Genomic DNA, 19,599 nt, shown 5'->3' with positions numbered 1-19,599 from the left:
GAGAATTTATCTGGTGTTCAATTTGTTATGATTCTCTGTACTCGTGTGAAATTTACCCCGTTGGATCCACATGCGTCACAAAGTAGGATCATTTTTCTCATTTGACAATTTTTTTATTTAATAAAAATTTCAATTTATACGAGTTTGCATGTAATTTGTACTGACCTTTAAAAATCTCAAGAAAAAAAACCTTTTCCCTTCTCTAGTCATTATTCCCATCTTCAACCACCACATGCCACCGACACACAGACACACATCAAATTAACCCAAATCCAAAACATAGTCACCCAAAACTCAAACTCAACCTTATCTCACTTCAAGCCTCAATGGCTGTTCACCCAAATATTTATTTGATAAGTGTTTGTTAGTAAAACTCAACACTGTATTCACCTTACCGAGGAATACTTATAGTCCATTGAAATGACATTCTATGATATAATTTTCTCGATAAACGTTAATCGGGTAAGAGTCAAAACACCAACTTAAGGTTAGGATATAGTTTTCGTATAACCATAGGGACTAAATTTGTAATTTACTCTAAAAAAACAAGAAAATTGAGACAAGTCCAACGGTTGAAAGGAAAATCTTTCCCGTTATAAGTCGGTGATCTTCTCCGGACTCGTATAAGAATAATCTGCTGTCCCAATTCACGATAATCACACAACGTATTTTTTTCTGCCTTTTCGTTTTTCTGTTCTTGATCGATTTTGTCATCATCAATTTCCAGTTTGCCCCTTTTTCTTCCACAGATTGACTGATTTCTTCTCAGATTGGGCCTGACACTGTTATTATCCAACAAATACATTTACTGGTTAAGATCAAGGGTTCTTATGACCTGCTAACTGTTCTTCATTTAGGTAACAAATCATATCATTGGGGTTTACCGTATCTTTACGATTCTTTCAGTCGAAATACGAATGTACTTTGTTTTTTATATCGGAAACTTGCTGCTCAATTCCGACAAGAAACTGTGTTTCCCTGAGGTACCCGTTCATCTCTTTCACGGTGTTAAATGGTGCCTCAAAATCTTGGTCTTATCCTTATGCAGCTAGGGATGGATGGTCCTAACTATTATTCTATCTCTACAGCACAAGCAACTTCTGTATATTAAATGCAGCAAATCACATCATCAGAGGTGAAACCGTAAGTGCTTTTGCTTCACACATCTACATGCAAAAAGATTTGATCTTTTTTTGGTCTTGCTAATATATTTTACTGTTAGTTTTTGGGTGTTCTTCCTTTCTTGAAATAGCATAGTTAGTTTTAAAGGTGTCTAATAGGTACAGAAGACATGTGCTTCCATTTCCTCTTTGTTGTTGCAGCCTATCTTCAGTTAGCTTGCTTGTTTAGTCTAGTATCAGTGATGAAATGGCGGAGAACAAGCCTTCTAACTATACCAGTGATTTGAAAACAAATATACATTCCATCTTCTTAGATTCAAGGCATATTAAACACAGGATAAAAAAGGGGGCCTTGGTCCCCCACTTCCCCAATGGAGATCCGCCCCTGCAGTGATGGCTCTGGAGGGCGGGTTGTGGTTTGTGTCAAAACGCTTAGATCACCCACTTGGACAAGGAACCCTAAGATTTGGAAGGTGATAATGATGCTTTCCCATTATAAACATGAAAATCTTGGATCTCTCTTGGGCTATCCTTGTGTATGAGTATCTATCTAGCAAAAGCGTCGACATGTATCTTAGTAGCACTAAATGCTCCTGGATCCAATGTCTTGACATATGCATTGGGGTGGCTCATGGACTAAACTGTAAAGTATCTTCACAATGACCACACAGAGTGCTACATGATGTTGTTAGATGGAAAATAGAGCGCCAAGATTTCAGATATTGGCCTTAATACAAGGGACGAACCCAAATTTTTTTTTTCAAACCGTCGTATGAAACAAATATAGGGATATTGTTCATGCGTTGGTTAGTTCATTGCTTTTCATATATGAGGTCATGTGTTCGAGTCTTATTTTGCAATTCTTTTTTCTAGAAACATAATAGATCTGGGTCTGGAGTGGAAGAAAAGCCTTGCAAACCAACTATACCAAGGAAAACTTGTGTTCCCATTGTAGTTTCAGAATATATACGGTGGCACTTTCACGACCCTAGAATTTTTTACACTATGACGGATGAAAAATATGGTGGCATGGGCCAACGAATGCTCTACATTGGGTCCGTCCATGCTTAATACACGATCACATAAGGGGGAATCACACACATTTCAGGGAGGATTTCGATTAAGGCCAAAAGACATGTGCACATGTACTAAAATAAAATGTAATGTAATCCATAAAGAAATGGATAAGTTCTCTACAATCGCATATCGATGTTTACAAAGAGATCGCAATACACGTCCATCTACTGTTAAGATCATAAAAAAACTTGAAATTGCACTTCAAGATCAAGCAAGTTCTCTTTAAGATACAAATCAATTTTACTTTGCTCGTATTTTAAATAATGATCATTTCTTGGAATTCTATGTTCTCTAGCTGAACCATGATTTTAAGAAGAAAAAGAGGTTGAAATATCATGGAGACGTTGAAGAAGACGTTCCTGTTGCTGATATGTCTGAGGAGTTGAAAGCATAGGATGAGGATTTATCGGCTTTGTCATATGGCAATCAAATGTCAGATTTTTGATGTCTTAATAAGCAGGATGTTTAGAAGATCATATAAATAAATAGTTTAAATTAGAATACATGTAATTAATAAGTATATATTAAAAAAAACTAGAAGGGTACTCGCGCAATGCAGCGAGACATATCTCGATTTTAATGTTTCATTTTAATTTTTTGGTCTCTGTCGATGTTATATTAAAAGAAACTAGAAGGGTACTCGCGCAACCCAGAACACCGTTTTTAACACCAAAATGGGACGGTGATCTGTTTGCTACACCCCATCATTGGAATGCAGGATCAGACAATTGTTTCCTGTTGAAAATAATTTGCAAAATGAGAAAGGGAAGAAGAGAGTTAAAGCTTGGTGGGCAAGTGTACCCTACAACTGAAGAGAGATGGGAGGATAAGAATGTGAAGAAATCCAAAATTACGTCGAACCTTGCAGTTTGCCAGGTGGATGATTGTCGAACTGATTTAAGCAGTGCCAAGGATTATCATAGAAGACATTGGTGTTGAATGTGATGAAGAGGTTTTGTCAGCAGTGCAGTGCAGCAGGTCCGTACGTTCTTCTATTGCTTTTTGATCGACTATAATTGTAACAACCCCTCCAGATGGATAGAAAATTGGATTTATATGCTCCATATATGTAATGTTGCTATAGCACCCCTATTTATGTTAGAATCGGGTGAAAATCATATATTGAAAATGTAAAAAGTAAGTCATGATGTTGATGTGTGTGAGGTGAAAATTAGTAGGTAGGGGTGCGTGCAGCGTGGATTTAGCCTAACCCTACCAATAACTTCCACCATGGTTGTAAGTTGATTTGGAGGTTTATTCAGCCGGTTTGCTTTTGGGCTTCGGTATAATAAACTCACGTTCCATGTTCTGGTCGACTATAGCCACTCTCATATGTAGGTGTTTGGAGTATGATTCTATTTACGTATCCAGATTCCACGTTCTTGAGAAGTTTGATGAAGGAAAAATAAGTTGAATTTAGCCGGAGGATATAAAAGACAGAGGAAGCAGTTATTTGCTCGTCACCAGTCTTCTCAGGATTCTAGTTAACATACAATGTAGTAATCGTTTCTATCGGCTTTATGTTTTTATTTCTTGATCTTGTCCATATGGTAGTTTTGAACAGATCGGTTTAAAATTGTAGAATGTCTATAGGTTGCAATGGGTTAGATTTAAAATTCTTTAAAGTGGAGTGGTAACTAAGGAAACCAAACCAAATCTCAATTTGTGCGAGTTCTTTCTCCTGAATCTTAGGGGCTGTTTGGTTAGTTTTCCGATTAAGTTATGTATGAATAAAGTTGTTGTGTGGATTAATCTACATGTATAGAGTGAGAAGATTTTTGTTTGGAAGGGCTTTTTCAAAGATGGAAGAAAAAAACTTGACTTTCTGAATAAAGCTTCCCACCAGAAGCTTATTGAATAAGCCACTTTCTATACCATTAAGGCACAACCAAACAGTCATGTATAGCTGACTGAATAAGCTGCGAGTCTTGTTAAGCTCATTAAGCTGCTAAGAAACATAGCCTTACATTGTCTACTTACTGTTTTCCATTTAGAATTTTTGGGCTGATATTTAGGATAAGCTATTTATTGATCTTGAAACTTAGCAGTGGAGGAAGCAATAAAATCCACTATTTCTTTATCATTGTAATGTGTGTTTTTTCTTCTTTCATACCTTCCAGATTTATTGAAACTAGAAGGTCTCTTGGAGCCTGTACAGGTGGTTGGTGACACACATGTGGGAGACACTGGTGGCTACACCAACGATGGTGACAGCAACTACATCAGTAGAGGTGGATTCGGGAAAGTTTACAAAGGAGAGCACATCTATTCCGGAGCCCATGTTATAGTTGCTGTCAAACGCTTAGATTCGACACTTGGACAAGGGATCCCAGAGTTTTGGAAAGAGATCATGATGCTTTTCCGTTACAAACATGAACATCTTGTCTCTCTGTTGGGCTTTTCTGATGAAGGTGGTGAGAATATTCTTGTATATAAATATCTAACAAAAGTCTCGACATGTATCTCAGTAGCACCAGTCTCTCCTGGATCCAACGTCTTAACAGTTAACATATGCATCGGAGCAGCTCGTGGCCTAGTATCTTCACAATCCTGGTAGCACCACACATAAAGTGTTACATCGTGATATTAAGAGCTCCAACATTTTCCAAATTCCGACCTTTTAACCAAGAATTCACATTTCTCATTTTCCATGCTGCAGGCACGAATGGGTATTGTGATCCACTTTATGTGGATACAGGATTCTTGACAAAAAATTTGATATATATATACTCTTTTGGGGTAGTATTATTCGAAGTTTTGTGCGGAAGGCTTTGCTTTATGAATTACAATGATAGTGGTCGATTTCTATCGAAGTTGGCACAAAGGTGCTACGAAGAACAGAAAGTAGATACAATTGTCCATACTTGTCTACACGAGCAAATATTGTCATGAAAATGTCCGGATAAGTTCTCAACAATCGCATATCAATGTTTACAAAGAGATCGCAATGAAGTAAGTTTTATACTACTACTATGACGACGTCTGTCAACTACAGGTACAACCAACAATAATACGACTAGTAGATCTGCTGCTGCAACCGATAACTCCAAGACCATGCGTTCTACCAATACTAATGATAACTCCAACATTTGGTTTTATAAAACGTGTTCATCGTCATGTTATAATCATTCGCAAAATAATTTACGTAAATAGAGATTTACCATCAAACCGTTCTCAATCACATACAAAAATGCTGAAATGTCAAATAATTCCTCTTCATTCCGATCATGATTCTTATACCATTAGTCGGAAACAGGATGATGGGGGTAAACCGCCGGAGGTGAGTTTGAAACAATTAGTAAAACGCTTAGATACAACACTTGGACAAGGGACCCCAGAGTTTTGAAAAGAGATCATGATGCTTTCCCATTACAGACATGAGCACCTTGTCCCTCTCTTGGGCAATTTGGATGACGGTAGTGAGCATGTATTGGAATTCTACTTTATCTAGATGAGACACGATTTTGAGAAGGAAAAGAGGTTGAAATCTCGTGGAGATTATTTTGGTGACATACCGATGTCTTTTCGGTTTGCAATAAAAAAAGATCACTTAATTGAAGGATTGCAAGACAATCTTTTTTGAACGATCAAATATCATTTAACTTTTTTCATGAATCTCATGAAAATAAACTGGTCTCATGTGAACCCAACCTTGTATATATATCAAAATAAAATATATGCAACTTTTTCATAATTATGCATCCACTAATTAAAAATATTAAAATAATTATCCTCTTGTCTTGTCATGATAACTTATACAAATTCACAAGCCTGGAAACATGGACTTGTCTTGCTCTTACGAAAATCCTTATGCGAACAATTTTAGTCACATGAAACCATACTTCCTGACACATCATATATACAATCATATGCACTTATAAATCATGTTCTTGCTTCTCAAAATATCTCACAGATTTGTGTGCATCATTTTACTACTAAAACAGTGAGTTTTTTTACGGCAAAATCTGTCAGAGAATTTCAATTTCCGACGAATCTAAGCGTCATAAATCATTCCAATTTTTTTTTGACATTTCGGGTTTTTCTCGAGTTAATTAGCTGGATTAACGATTTAGATTAATTTTACCGATGAAATGTTCAAAAATTATTTTTTTGATTTTTTTCAGAAAATGTTTTTTTAAAGAAAAACAAAAAAAATTAACATTTTTTGACGGATTTTAACTGATTATTTAATTAATTAAAATCCACTAGAAATTGTAAATTAATATTAATTAATTAATACTAAAAAAAGGTTCTCAGATTTTATTTTTATCTACCAATCATAAGAATACACATCGTTAAAAAGAGAAAATAAACTTGAATTAAATAAGACATAGAACTTATAAGACGTGGGATCTTGGGACAATAGATGTTATCCGTCTCAAATGTGGTTTATGGGTTTTCGAAGTACATAATCACATGACATCGTACATGCAGATTTCAAGAGGCGATTGAGATTTTGCCACATGACGGATGCCGAGTTCACCAAATAATAAATTCCAACTAACGATTGATTCAATACCGGTTAAGATGTTAGTGCCTATCATCGATTCCAAAAATGTAAACAAAAAGGACAAACCCGAATTGGTTTTAATCGTTAACAAGCTCTAATGACCCACATTTTCCATAGATAATCGTTGATTAAAATAAGCTCTCTAATCAATCCTTAACCACAAATACAAGTTTAAATAAACTCTTAAACTCATAGGTGCGACTAGCTTTACCGGACTAGAAAAAAATACCAATTCAAGGCCATAAGCTCGGCTTAAATCGCGAGATTTCAAATATTCAATCCGGAAACCTTATCGAAACCAAATGAATACTAGCGTTACTCTATCAAAATTCTAAGACAATTACGTATCTAAAGAATTTTGAATAACCATTCCATAAGAGAATTCCAGTCAGTTAGCTAAACTAATTGAAAACCCAAATATGATTAACATTAAGTTCAGAAATCAAGCAAATAAGCTTGTTCAAACATGTTTACAATGAAAACTCAAAGCAATAACAAATCAAAACATAATTAAATCAATGTTGGAATGAATAAATTAGCAACACATGGCTAAACCAGGTTACTGATTCTAAAAGTCTTAGAATTACCGAAAGAATCAGGAAGATTGATGAGAAAAATTGTTGTCCTCGCCTAATCGAATGATCTCGTCTGTCCTCTCCAATCGAACCAGCCTACTTGCTGTCTTCGCTCCCGCCTCCGTCCTCTCCAATCGAACCCAGCCTCCGACTTTCTGTCTCCACTCTCGCCTTCGTCCTCTCCAATCGAACCAGCCTACTTGCTGTCTTCGCTCCCGCCTCCGTCCTCTCCAATCGAACCCAGCCTACGACTTGTTGTCCTTGTTCACATCCCTCTCTTCTCCGATCGAAACCACGTCTCCTCCAATCGAACCCACCAGATGTGTTGCTGTCTCCTCTCATCTCGATCCCACGAACTGTTGTCGTATATATCCTCCCCAATCGAAACTGCTTGTCGATCAAAATGGAGAGGATATGGGCTCTATTTGGGCTTGATGAAGTCCACAAAAGATATGCCAAAACTTGGGCTTTTGCTTTTCTTTTTGGGCCGGACTCTACAAAATAAAACAAAGGTCAAGTAAACACATTTATTCACAAAATGATTAAGATAAAAGGCTTCTTAACTTTAATTTTTTTTTATTATCAACGACTTAAGACCCAATAATTCATGAATTTCCTAAACTCAATCCCAATGAATTAATGACAATGTTATGGTCGCTGTCAAACGCTTATATACGACACTTGGACAAGGACTCCAGAGTTTTGAAAAAATATCGTGATGCTTTCCCGTTACAGACATGAGCACCTTGTCTGTCTTTTGGGCTATTCGGATGACGGTGGTGAGAATATCCTTGCATACGAGTATCTACCAAACAAAAGTCTCGACATGTATCTCAGTAGCGCTACTCTCTCCTGGATCCAATGTCTTAAAATATATATCAGGGTCGCTCGTGGCCTAGAGTATCTTCACAATCCTGGTAGAACCACACAGAGAGTGTTACACCATGATATTAAGAGCTCCAAGATTTTAGATTTTTAAAAATTATATGAAAACTCTAAAATTTATGAGATCTTTGACATCCATCCTAAATCACTAGTTTAAGATAATTAATGTTATTAATTAAGAAGATAATTAAACATATAATTATCCTTTTTTATTATATGCAATTTTTTTTAGAAAACTTGATACATATCTCTTTTATCCCGCTCCTCTCATACATATCCATATAATTAAATGTGAATACAAAGTAAACAACAAAAATTTATTTATTAGTGTGCTTACAAGTGGTAGGTTTTAGTTTTATTGATTTAGTTTGTGTTCACAAATTATATCGGATGTCGTAAATTTAAAATACGTTCATAAATTATGATAATATTTTTATAAAAATGTTTACAATATGGCCACCTTATATATATATATATATATATATATATATGTATATTTTCAGTTAAAGGATTGGATAATGCATACGAGAATACTTGATGGCATAGTCTTTGTATTTGTACGTCCAGGTCAACAACATAAATGTGAACATGATTCCTAATAATTTTCAATTATTTTGACTTAAAAAAGAAAAGAGCATACTTTATTGCGAATTATTAACCAAAAAACTATACCTACATCAGATTTTCTAGAAGGAGACCACATCATCGTGTCCCTTGCGAAAATATGATTTACTTTCCTTTCCTCTAGATTTTATTATCAAGATATCAACAGTGAGACAGCTTTTTTTTATTTATTAACCTCGATATCTAATCCGTAATGCGAGCCGATTAATTCTAGGACAACCACCTGTTTTGCAGATAGCCTGTAGTGATTGCATTTGAACCTCCGTGGTCACTAAGGGATTTTTATTCCTTTTTGGGTTTGAACATGAGACGTACCTCGTAGTACTTTTGATTTTAAAGCCAAGTTCAAACCAATCAAAGATCACTGGTGTATGTAGATGCTTACTGCTCCCATAAATACACCCATCTTCACCTCCCTCAATTATCACTTTTGAATCACATTCATCGTATCTGTAATTTCCGATGTCTGATCCTCCTCCATCCTTCTCTGGCATACGGAAGCTTGGCTCTTCTTCTACTACGACTAAACCCTTATCCTCCCAACACCAGCTACACCAGAAACCTCCATCGTATCAAGACTTCGATCCACGTGCAAAGAATTCGAATGCTCAAACGGCAGCCTCTGCAGCCAAGGCACCATCGGCGGGAGACCTTACTCACCCCGACAATAAATGATTTTATCTTAATTAATTAATTAATGTATCTTTAAGTTGTTGCATTGTAATGCATCTTAATTTCTATGATAATAGCTAAGATTATATGTTGTTGAAACTCTGGTCTCCTTTTACTCTTCATCATATGCTTTTAATGCTTAAACGTTTCCGGCGATTTCATTTCCGTATGGTAGCTCAAACAATCACTGATGGATTAGTAATAACCCTAACTAAATAGTAATAATTTTCTGTTTTAATTATTATGTTATGAGTAGGTAATCCGTCATGATCACCGGGGGTACGTACACAAAAAACATTTCAATTTTTTTATTTAATCTTCGGCAATCCATCCATGAGTAACGGTCGATGATTCATCGGTATCTTCACTCTCGAAACTTTATCCGATAAACTTTTAGCGACAGATTTGTCTATCAGGAGTGAATAAGTGATAGCCCTCAAAATTGCAGTGACGTGAACACTGTGGATGCAAAAGCGTGTTGATCAGTGTGTGTGAATGGGACTTGGATGCAAAATCGTGTTAATTGGTGTGTCTATTAATATAAAAAGTCGTCGTAAACAAGTAAAGTAAAGTTTATTATATAATGTGAGAGAATAAAACATAAAAAAATGAAAAACTGATCTAAAAAAAATAAAACATCCTATCTAAAGTGTTATAATAATTTTATATGACGTCGTAATAAGTTTTTTAAGACACTTTTAATATAAAGCGTCCCATTAGCAATTTTATAGGAAACTATTTGAAAAACTGTCCTACAAAAACAAATGTTCTAAAAAAAATTGAATTTATAGGACACTTTCTCAAAAAGTGTTCTATAAAGTCGCTGATGTGACACTTTGTATTAAAAAAGTTCTAAAAAACTTGTTATTACAACATCTTTAAATAGGATGCTTTATAAATTAAGTCCTATAAAACGGTTTATTGGGACATTTAGAGATTACGGGCTTTCTATAAACCCAATTTTATTGTAGTGGTTATTAGAGGGGGGGTATTTTTGACTAAATTATAACTACCGTATAATTCATACATGTGGCGTATCATTGTGTTTCTTGAATATCATTCATTTTCTTTTCCCTTCTCTTTCATTTTTCCTCTGGTTTTTACTTGACAATAATCGATCGGAAACACCATCTATGTCTTCTCCATTTTCATTCCAAGATTATTATGTTCACTTACAAATCCCCCTACAAGATATAGCATCCGCCACCAACAACTTTGCTATTGAAAATCTCGTGGGAAAAGGTGAGTTTGGAAAATTTTACAAAGGACAACTGATCTTGCGGTCAGGACATGAGTCGTTGATAAATATTGTTGCACGGAGGTTGGATCGGAGCAATGGCGGTAGGCATGAGTATATAAAAGATCAGTTCTGGACAGAGATTTCGATGCTTTTTCGTCTCAAGCATCAAAATCTAGTCTCTTTTGTTGGGTTTTGTGATGAGGATGGTGAGAAGATAGTCATAACCAAGTATGCGGTAAATGGAAGTCTTGACAAATATCTAAACAGCCCAACCCTCACATGGATGCAAAGATTACGCATATGCGTTGATGCAGCACGTGCTTTGAATTACATCCATTACGATACAAGACACAATTTTCGTGTCATACATCGTAACATCAAGAGCTCCACGATTTTACTAGATGAAAATTGGGATGCCAGGTTAAGTGGTTTTGAACTTTCCACAGCAACTCGGAGGCAGAGGTTTGTCCTGTCACCAGTTTGTGGCACGTTTGGCTACCTAGACCCAGTACATACGGAGACGGGAAGTGTTACACAGAAATCTGATGTTTACGCTTTCGGTGTCGTATTATTTGAAGTCCTTTGTGGGAGGAAAGCACAAATTTACAGCAAAGATAATAGACCTGAATATTTAGCTCCATTGGCCACAAAGCATTACGAAGATAAAAGCTTGGATGAGATAATTGATCCTGATCTAAGGAAACAAATGGACCGACAATCACTCTCCATCTTCTCACACACTGCATACCAATGCTTGAACAGACAACGAGCACAACGTCCAAACATGGAAGATGTTGTGAAAACACTAGAGAAAGCGTCACAACTTCAATGGAAACATGAAAATCCTGTAAGTATATATATATATAGACCCTCGATCTACATCTACCTTGTGTTTTATAATTAATTAACATAGTACATGTATATATATTGATTAATTTATTTTCCATCTCAAAGACCAGAGTTGAGGGTACATCGTCCAACCACCTCCTCAAGGTAACTTACTAATTTCTTACCACCTTCATCTATGTTAATAGCCTCGTTCGGTCCAGAGTTGAGGGTACATGCATCTATTCTTATTAGCATGTATAGACAGCAACCCTCTCCTTTTTCCTTTAACATGCAATGTTGTAGGGGGAAAACTTGGAACACTTGAAGATTCAACTCAAAGATATTGTGTTGGCTACCGAAAATTTTGCTGATACATACTGTATCGGGTCAGGCGCATATGGTATGGTGTACATAGCAGAACTCGATCATTTTGACAGCAAAAGTTGGTCGGCAAGAGAATGGAAAAATAAAGATGAATTGCCCAAGAAACGCTCAAGTGTAGCCATCAAAAAAATCATTAGCAGACAAGATGGGGAAGGAGAACAAGGGTTTTTTGCAGAAATTGAAATGCTTACTAGTTGTAAGCATAAGAATATAGTCTCTCTTCTTGGCTTTTGTGATGAAGGGCCTCATTTGATCCTTGTCTATGAGCTTGCTTCTAATGGAAGCCTTGATGATTTTTTAGGAAACACAAATAACATTACTACTCTTCTTTGGAAGCAACGTATAAAAGTATGTCTTGGTATTGCATGCGGATTGAATTACCTTCACACCACCATGGATGACAAAGAGAGGATTATTCACTGTGACATAAAGAGTGGCAACATTCTCTTGTACGAGAATTGGGAAGCGAAGATCGCTGATTTTGGGCTCTCCAGATTCCATCCTGCAAGCACTGTCAATACCAACAATATTGCAGGCACAGAAGTGTACTTAGATCCAGAATATTTGAAGACAGGTAAGTTGAAAAAGGAATCAGATACTTACTCTTTTGGGGTAGTAATGTTTGAACTCTTGTGTGGAAGGTTGGCATATGATGCAATTTATAATACCGACAATGACAAGGGGCTTCCATCCATCGTGCGACAACGTTTCAGTGAAGGGATATGTATGGATATGGTAGATCCAAAAATAAAGGAAGAAACTGATGACAACATCTTTACTCTAAACAGAGGACCCAATCAAAATTCTTTGGACACATTTTCAAAAATTGCATATCAATGTTTGGCAGAAACTCAAGCTGAGCGTCCAACAATGGAAGCCGTCATCAAGGAACTCGAGAAAGCTTTATACTTCCAAGTAAGTTAATGTTTTAGTATAATCTTTTTGTTCTCTAATTAAGTTCAAGAGCATAATCAAAACCATCATCAAGAACATCAAAACCAGCTTATCATCATTCTTCGTCGTCATTTTGAACACCTTATTTCCAATTGAGGTGTGGTCAAGCATTCTGATTTCCAAATTTAGTATTATTGGACCTGCTGGAAATGAGAATATGTATTTCAAGTTACCAATTATGTCAGTTTATATATTCTCCAACTATAGACTAAGTTGATTGAATGTCTGATGCTTGACAGGAAAACAACAAAGACAATCTCAAAATTTCACTTGAGGCCATAAAATTGGCCACACAAAACTTCAGCGATAGCAATTGCATTGGAGGAGGAGGTTTTGGGAAGGCATACAAAGGACAAGTTCCACATGGAAACGGACATAACATCATTGTTGCAAAGCGGTTGAAAGGACGTTATGGTGAAGGAGAAAATCAATTTTTGACAGAACTTGAAATTCTTTTCGAGTATAAACATGAGAAAGTCATTGGTCTTGCAGGCTATTGTGACGAAATGAATGAAAAGATCATTGTTTATGAGTATACAACTAGAGGAAGTCTCGATAGGTACTTGAATGATGATGGTCTTATGTGGATGAAACGGCTTGAGATATGCATTGATGTTGCAAGGGGGTTGGATTTCCTTCATGAGACTAGTATTGTAAAACAAGAAGTAGTGATACATAGGGACATCAAAAGCTCTAACATTCTACTAAATTGGGATTGGAAAGCCAAAATTACTGATTTTGGGCTTTCCTTAATATGTCCAATGTATCAGGAAGTGGACTACCTTATGGAGCATGTTACAGGCACGGTTGGCTATGTGGACCCACTATACATGGATACGGGTTTTTTAACCAAAGAATCTGATATATACTCGTTCGGTGTGGTTTTATTTGAGATCTTGTGCGGGAGATTAGCATTCATTCAACATCGCGATAATAACCCGCAGTTTCTAGCTCGGTTGGTTAAAGACAAGTTGGATAAAGGAAGGGTTGAGGAGATGGTGTTTGAGGGTATAAAGAAACAAATTGTGCCAGAATCATTGACTACATTTTGTAAGATTGCCTATCAATGCTTACATGATGACCGAGAAAAACGACCAACAGCAAGAGAGGTGATACTACAACTTGAGAAAGCATTAGAATTCCAAGTAAGTTTTCATAATGCAGGTTACAGAAAACAGTCCTTAAATTTATATATGTATGGTCATGGATATCGAAACCCGAATATATAAACCGAAAACAGAAAAGTTTCTTACAGTCAGGTTGGAATATGCAGGAGGATTATGAAGTATGGGAACCTAAATTACCCGCAGACTATAAACAAATAATCCAAATGTCAAAGTCTTCTGAAATCTACTCCGACAAAATGAAAAAGGATATCTACGATATGTTCTCCCAAGGAATTCTAGTTCAAGAGGGCAAAGTGGTATGTTTTCAAATCTTTTTCACATTAAGACATCTCTTAAGATCTGTTCCACTAACGCTAGAATTGAAGTATTCGTGCTCAATATCAGATTTCATCTACACACACACACACACTATTTTCTTGATTCTTTTGATGAAAATGGATCTTTTACATCGTGCAACAAAACGAATACGGTGAGTGATATTTCAAGTTCATACATTCATTTACACATGATAGAAATTGAGTTTGATTTGTTTTCTATAACAGTGGTTCTCATTCCACGGACATGGAGAAAGAAATGAATTAATATCAGCAAGAATGTTTTCATACAAAAACCGTAAGTCATATAAGTGGCGATCTGTTCCAAAATCAAGGTTCTTCTTCTCTCTCTCTCTCTCTCTCTCTCTCTATATATATATATATATATATATCACTTTATCATCCCTTGAATTTATAACTGTAAAAATGCGGGTACCTCATATATGTCATTTTATTTTTATAGTAGAAGTTTGTATATATCTGTCTTGTTCAGACGTAATGTCTTTGCAGGTTTCAGGTAGTGGCAAAGATGTTGGATATTTCAAATCTTAAGATTCAAGTTCAGATAAAAACTCAATTTTTGTCTCCGAATGTTGTATACGGAGTTCATCTGATCTTCAAGTTTTGTGATTCAAGAAAAATTTCAAATAAGCCAATGTATGTGAACCTCAAGTACAAAATGGAGAGCGAAACCTTACACACCTATTTCGCAACACTGAGAAAGGACACGTGGATGATGATCGAATTGGGCCGGTTCTTGAATCACAAGGAAGGTATTGATTTGGAGGTTCTATTAGAGAGCTTTTCAAGCTACTATTGTGGAAGTGGTGCCATCTATGTTGAAGGCATTGAATTTCAAGCCGTGGATAATGTAAGTTTTGACCTTTCATTCCTCTTCTTGATTCTTGAAGTGAAAAAAGATGTAAGGGCAACATTTCCATGTTCAGTTCTACCCGATTAACATATACAGTCCTACAATTTTTACACAGGTAAGACATGAAGACAATGAAAAGCTAAGAGAGGTGCAAGGAGTATTGACATCAAAGGTGAGCATGGTTTGTGTACAACAATTGTCAACTTACAGAGCCAGACGTAGGGATTTTAAGAATTTTTAAAAAAGATTCACCAAGTCGAGACGATTAAATGTTGGCATGGCACGGGACACCTTATGTCCTTGCATAGGTCCTCCACTGCAATGATTCTCTAGAAATGCCCAATGGCGGTAAAGAGGATCTCCATCACATTCCAATTGATCGATGAGGCTGAATAGGACTCTTGATTGACAACAGTACAATTTGATATGCATATATGGCAACTCAAGATTGAAATATTCTCCATTATTTTGCAATGACATACTCTCAACTCTTCTGATGAATTAATAGTTGTGGCTAAGCAAAGTGGATGGGAAGAAATGTCACATGCTTCCGGCAAAGGATGTTCTATACGACTCTTCTAACGACAAGTTCTTTAACTGGAAACCCTCAACCGAATCCAGGTTTGTTTCTCGAATTCACGTCTTCTCCCTCTAACGGTTAAACCTTTTCTTCCATATTCTTCTTTTATACCCATTAAATTAAGTACTTTTACTTTTTGCTTCCTCATGATGAAGTAGATTTCATACACATGACATATGGTACATGCAGATTTCAAGAGGTGATTGAGGTTTTGCCAAGACAAGTGTTTGGTATCAAGTGCAAGATTGAAAGTCAAATGTTGTCACCAAATACAGATTACGTATGTTACCTTGTGTTCAAGCTTTCGGAAAGATGTCGTGGGTTGCATTGTCCGGTGAAAGTACGGAATCTACTCCACCGGAAAAACAAAGAAATTGGAATTGTATATTTTAGATTCCCAAGCCTGTGGAATATACTTGATACCGATCGGGTTCCAAGAAGGAGGGAAGATGGATGGATGGAGGTTAATGTGTGGAAATTCAACTCAAATGATGGGATCAGACATGATTCTATTCCTGTAAATTTGAAACTCATAAGCTACGAAGAAACCATGTCTGGCCTTGTTGTATGTGGTCTTGAGATCCGACCGATGTAGGAAGGGTCATGTTGCATGTGGCATTGGAATATATAGTATCAGAAAAACACACACAAGCACGATATACGAGATAAAGAAACACGGTCAACAAAGCTAATTAATGACCTTAAAAGCTCGAGACAAGCACCCGATAAACATTTTTGTAATTATCAATTATTTTATGATTTATAATATAAATATGTATTTATCTCATTTAGAAAAAAGCCTATAATCCCATTGTACTGAAATGAAAAATCTGAAGGGGTGTTTACTTATGATTGAATGGGCTTATTTGCACAGACGTTTTGGAGTATTCACTTACATCTTAATGAAATGAGTGGTGGCCTATTTGCACAACTAGAATTGTTATGTTGTTCTCATTAAGCCAAAAAAATGATATCCCTACCCTTGTTAAAAATCACGCCTCCCTTCAAATCCCTACCCACACGTCGTTGCTTCCCCCATTTGCTACATGGCGACCTTCAAACCCTAGCCACACATCGTGTCTTCCCCCATTTGCTACACGGCAACATTCGAACCCTAGCCACATATCGTTGCTTCCCCCATTGGTTTTCATCAACAAAGGTATTGGTTTCTTCCTTTTTATCTATGTTTTTTTCCTTCCTTTTTTCATGAAAGGTATTGATTCCTTGAAAAAAAAATCTCATCACAAGGTACGATTTCAAGGTACCAGATGGAGCTAGTGATCGAACAATTAAAACCCACAAAAATTATGAATAGAAAGGCAAAAAGAACGAGAAAATTATGAAGTTCAGATAGAGAGAAAACAAAACAGAGATCAAGAAGGGTTTCAAATGCAAAAATTTGAAGATGGTACTCTTGGGGTTCTTTAATTCTAAAACTGTTTGTTTAGGGTTCTTCATTTTTATAAGGAACCAAGCTGTTGTTTATTTTGCTATTAGTTCAATCAAAGATCGTTGCTAGGTAAAATGTTTAGTTCATTCGAGGGTAAAATGGTCAATTATGTCATTCAGATCGTGGTTTAGAAGAAAAAAGAAACAACAATACATTTTTATCGAAACAGACAAATTTACCTAAACAAATAAATTTACCCACACACATTCAAAAATGTTTTCATCGTGACTATTATTCTCACATAATTTAAAATTCGTTTAAAAGAAATTAATTGTTGATATGGTCTTTATATAATTATATGTAAGTCCAAGTAAACGTCAATGTGAACATGCATCATGTTTGAAAATCGTCAATTATTTAAAGGGTGGTGATAATTAATTTATTTGTGAATTATTAACGTCATATAATATGACATGACATGACATGCCATACCTCTAGCGATGTTAATAATTGTTTAAAAAATAAAAAATAAAAAATAAAATCAAATTGAATGAAAAAATAATGTATTTTAACTTGAATTAGTCTTTTTTTAATCTAAAATTACTCTTTTTTTTAATTTAAAATTAGTCTTCAATCGGTAATTACTCGGATACTTAAATATTTAAAATTTTACATCTTATGTACCAAAATGAAAGTTTTGAAAGTACATTATTTAAAATAGAAATCAAGTTAAAGTGCATTATTTTTCATGCAAATTGCTCAAGTTAAAGTGCGTTATTTTTCATGCAAATTGCTCAAATTAAAGTGCGTTATTTCAAGGATTAACAATGAAATTAATGTATCTTCTTAATTATGGATTCATTCATAAAATTACACCTAGACTTGGGATCATGTAAAACCAAAAGTTTTTCTTGAGTCCTGTAAGACCAATTCTCAATCCTTGGATTAGATCTATAATCTGAACATTCATAATTACAAAATTGCCATGAGACTTTTCAATAATCACAAAATTGCTACCATACAACTTTAGACTATTAGATCATTAGTTTTTAAAGTTGATCAATGAATATAAATTGGTCTTACGGATCTCATGAAAAACCGTTGGTCTCACATGAACCCAACCCACTGCACTTATATTTCATTCATTAAACTATTGTTATACTTATAGTAAATGAATTGGTATAAATAGAGCCATTTCCTCAACCGTTTTGGAATCACATTCATCATCTCTTCTTCCTCTCCCCTCTCTCTCTCTCTCTCTCTCTCTCTATATATATATATATATAGAGGGTGGTTCAAATACTAACCCAATATTTTGTACAAACTTTACTAATGATAAGCTTATATTTAAACATGTTTTTATAATGAATCTAGTACAAATTGTAATGTTTATATAGCTTATAGAACCCCTTTAATTTAGTTATTGATTGGTCTTTGATAAGTGCAAAAAGGATGGATTTTAATACAAACAGAGCATATATTTCGAAACTGTTACAAGGTCAGGCATAGTTTTCTGAAGGAATATGAGGCTGAGCATATTTATGAAATGGGTTGTGGAAAGGCATACGAATTCAAATGGCGTGAAAAGGAAGCATATTTTCTCAAACGWTTTTAATAAAACCCATCTGCAGCAGTCTAAACAAAACAGCAAAACAGAGGCTGTTTTCTATTTCTTGAGGAGGAGAACGTGGGTTTCRAAGGAGAAGAACGTGGGATCGTGAGAAAAGGAGAAGACAATAGTTCGTGGGGTTCAAGATGGAGAAGATGGGTGCTATCGATCGATCTGAGAGGAACGTGATGGAAGAGATGGAGGCTGGTTCATTATATAAAGAACGAGGTCAATCGAGAGGAGGAATCGATCGAAGGGGGCTGGACAGCAGAATCGAGCAGCCGAGAAGGAGCAAAAGGGAGAAACGATTTTGGGAAGAACATCTCACCCAATTTCACCCAATTTCACCCAATTTCTTAGGTATTTTCCTTAATTATTGCAATTGGTAATCTAGGTTTAGCCATGTGTGGCTAAACCCTTTTTCTTTCCAACATTAGTTGCTTAGRTTTTGATTGTGGTTACTTTGAGACTCCATTATAATCGTTTGGGATGAAATTATATGTTTGATTTCCATTTTAATGTCAATTTCATTTTGAGTATTGAGTAATCTGGCCAATTTCTTGATGTTCTTATGAAATAGTATTATTCAAAAGTTGAGATACGTAATCGTCTTTACATTTTGATAAAGTAACAWTTAAATCTATTTGGTTTCGTTGAGGTTTCCGAATTAGATTTTTGAAATCTTGCATCCAAAGCCTCATTAAGCCGAGCTTATGAGCTTAWGGCTTTGAGTTGATGTTTTTCTAGCCCTATAAAGCTAATTGCACATTTTTAGACTTGAGAGCTTATTCAACGTCTTAATTGCGATTAAGATCCGGCTAAAGAGCTTGTTTTA

At 35.6% G+C, this 19,599-nt stretch overlaps 1 protein-coding gene and 1 long non-coding RNA gene across 3 annotated transcripts; both read left to right on the top strand.

Annotated features, from left to right (window-relative positions):
• The first annotated feature begins 670 nt into the window (after nt 1-670).
• LOC112519872 lies at nt 671-5,144 on the top strand. 2 transcript variants are annotated; one of them, XR_003069956.1, is made up of 3 exons: nt 671-1,143; nt 4,319-4,751; nt 4,858-5,144. It is a non-coding gene; the product is annotated as an uncharacterized LOC112519872 (long non-coding RNA). The 2 variants fall into 2 exon arrangements; XR_003069957.1 differs by having other exon boundaries at nt 671-857; nt 1,089-1,143; nt 4,319-5,113.
• Nucleotides 5,145-10,597: 5,453 nt separating this feature from the next.
• Nucleotides 10,598-16,360, top strand: LOC112520203. Its single transcript, XM_025128502.1, has 10 exons — nt 10,598-11,551; nt 11,836-12,831; nt 13,110-13,284; nt 13,363-14,015; nt 14,144-14,293; nt 14,540-14,646; nt 14,822-15,182; nt 15,301-15,357; nt 15,694-15,806; nt 15,955-16,360. Exons 1-10 carry the CDS (start codon nt 10,598-10,600, stop codon nt 16,358-16,360), a joined length of 3,972 nt encoding a protein of 1,323 aa, XP_024984270.1.
• The last annotated feature ends 3,239 nt before the right edge of the window (nt 16,361-19,599 follow it).

This window comes from Cynara cardunculus (assembly GCF_001531365.2).
Source record: "Cynara cardunculus var. scolymus isolate 2C chromosome LG 10, CcrdV1, whole genome shotgun sequence".
Classification (NCBI taxonomy): Eukaryota; Viridiplantae; Streptophyta; class Magnoliopsida; order Asterales; family Asteraceae; genus Cynara; species Cynara cardunculus.
The sequence above is the reverse complement of the archived record's forward strand: the minus strand, read 5'-3'. Positions and strand labels throughout refer to the sequence as shown.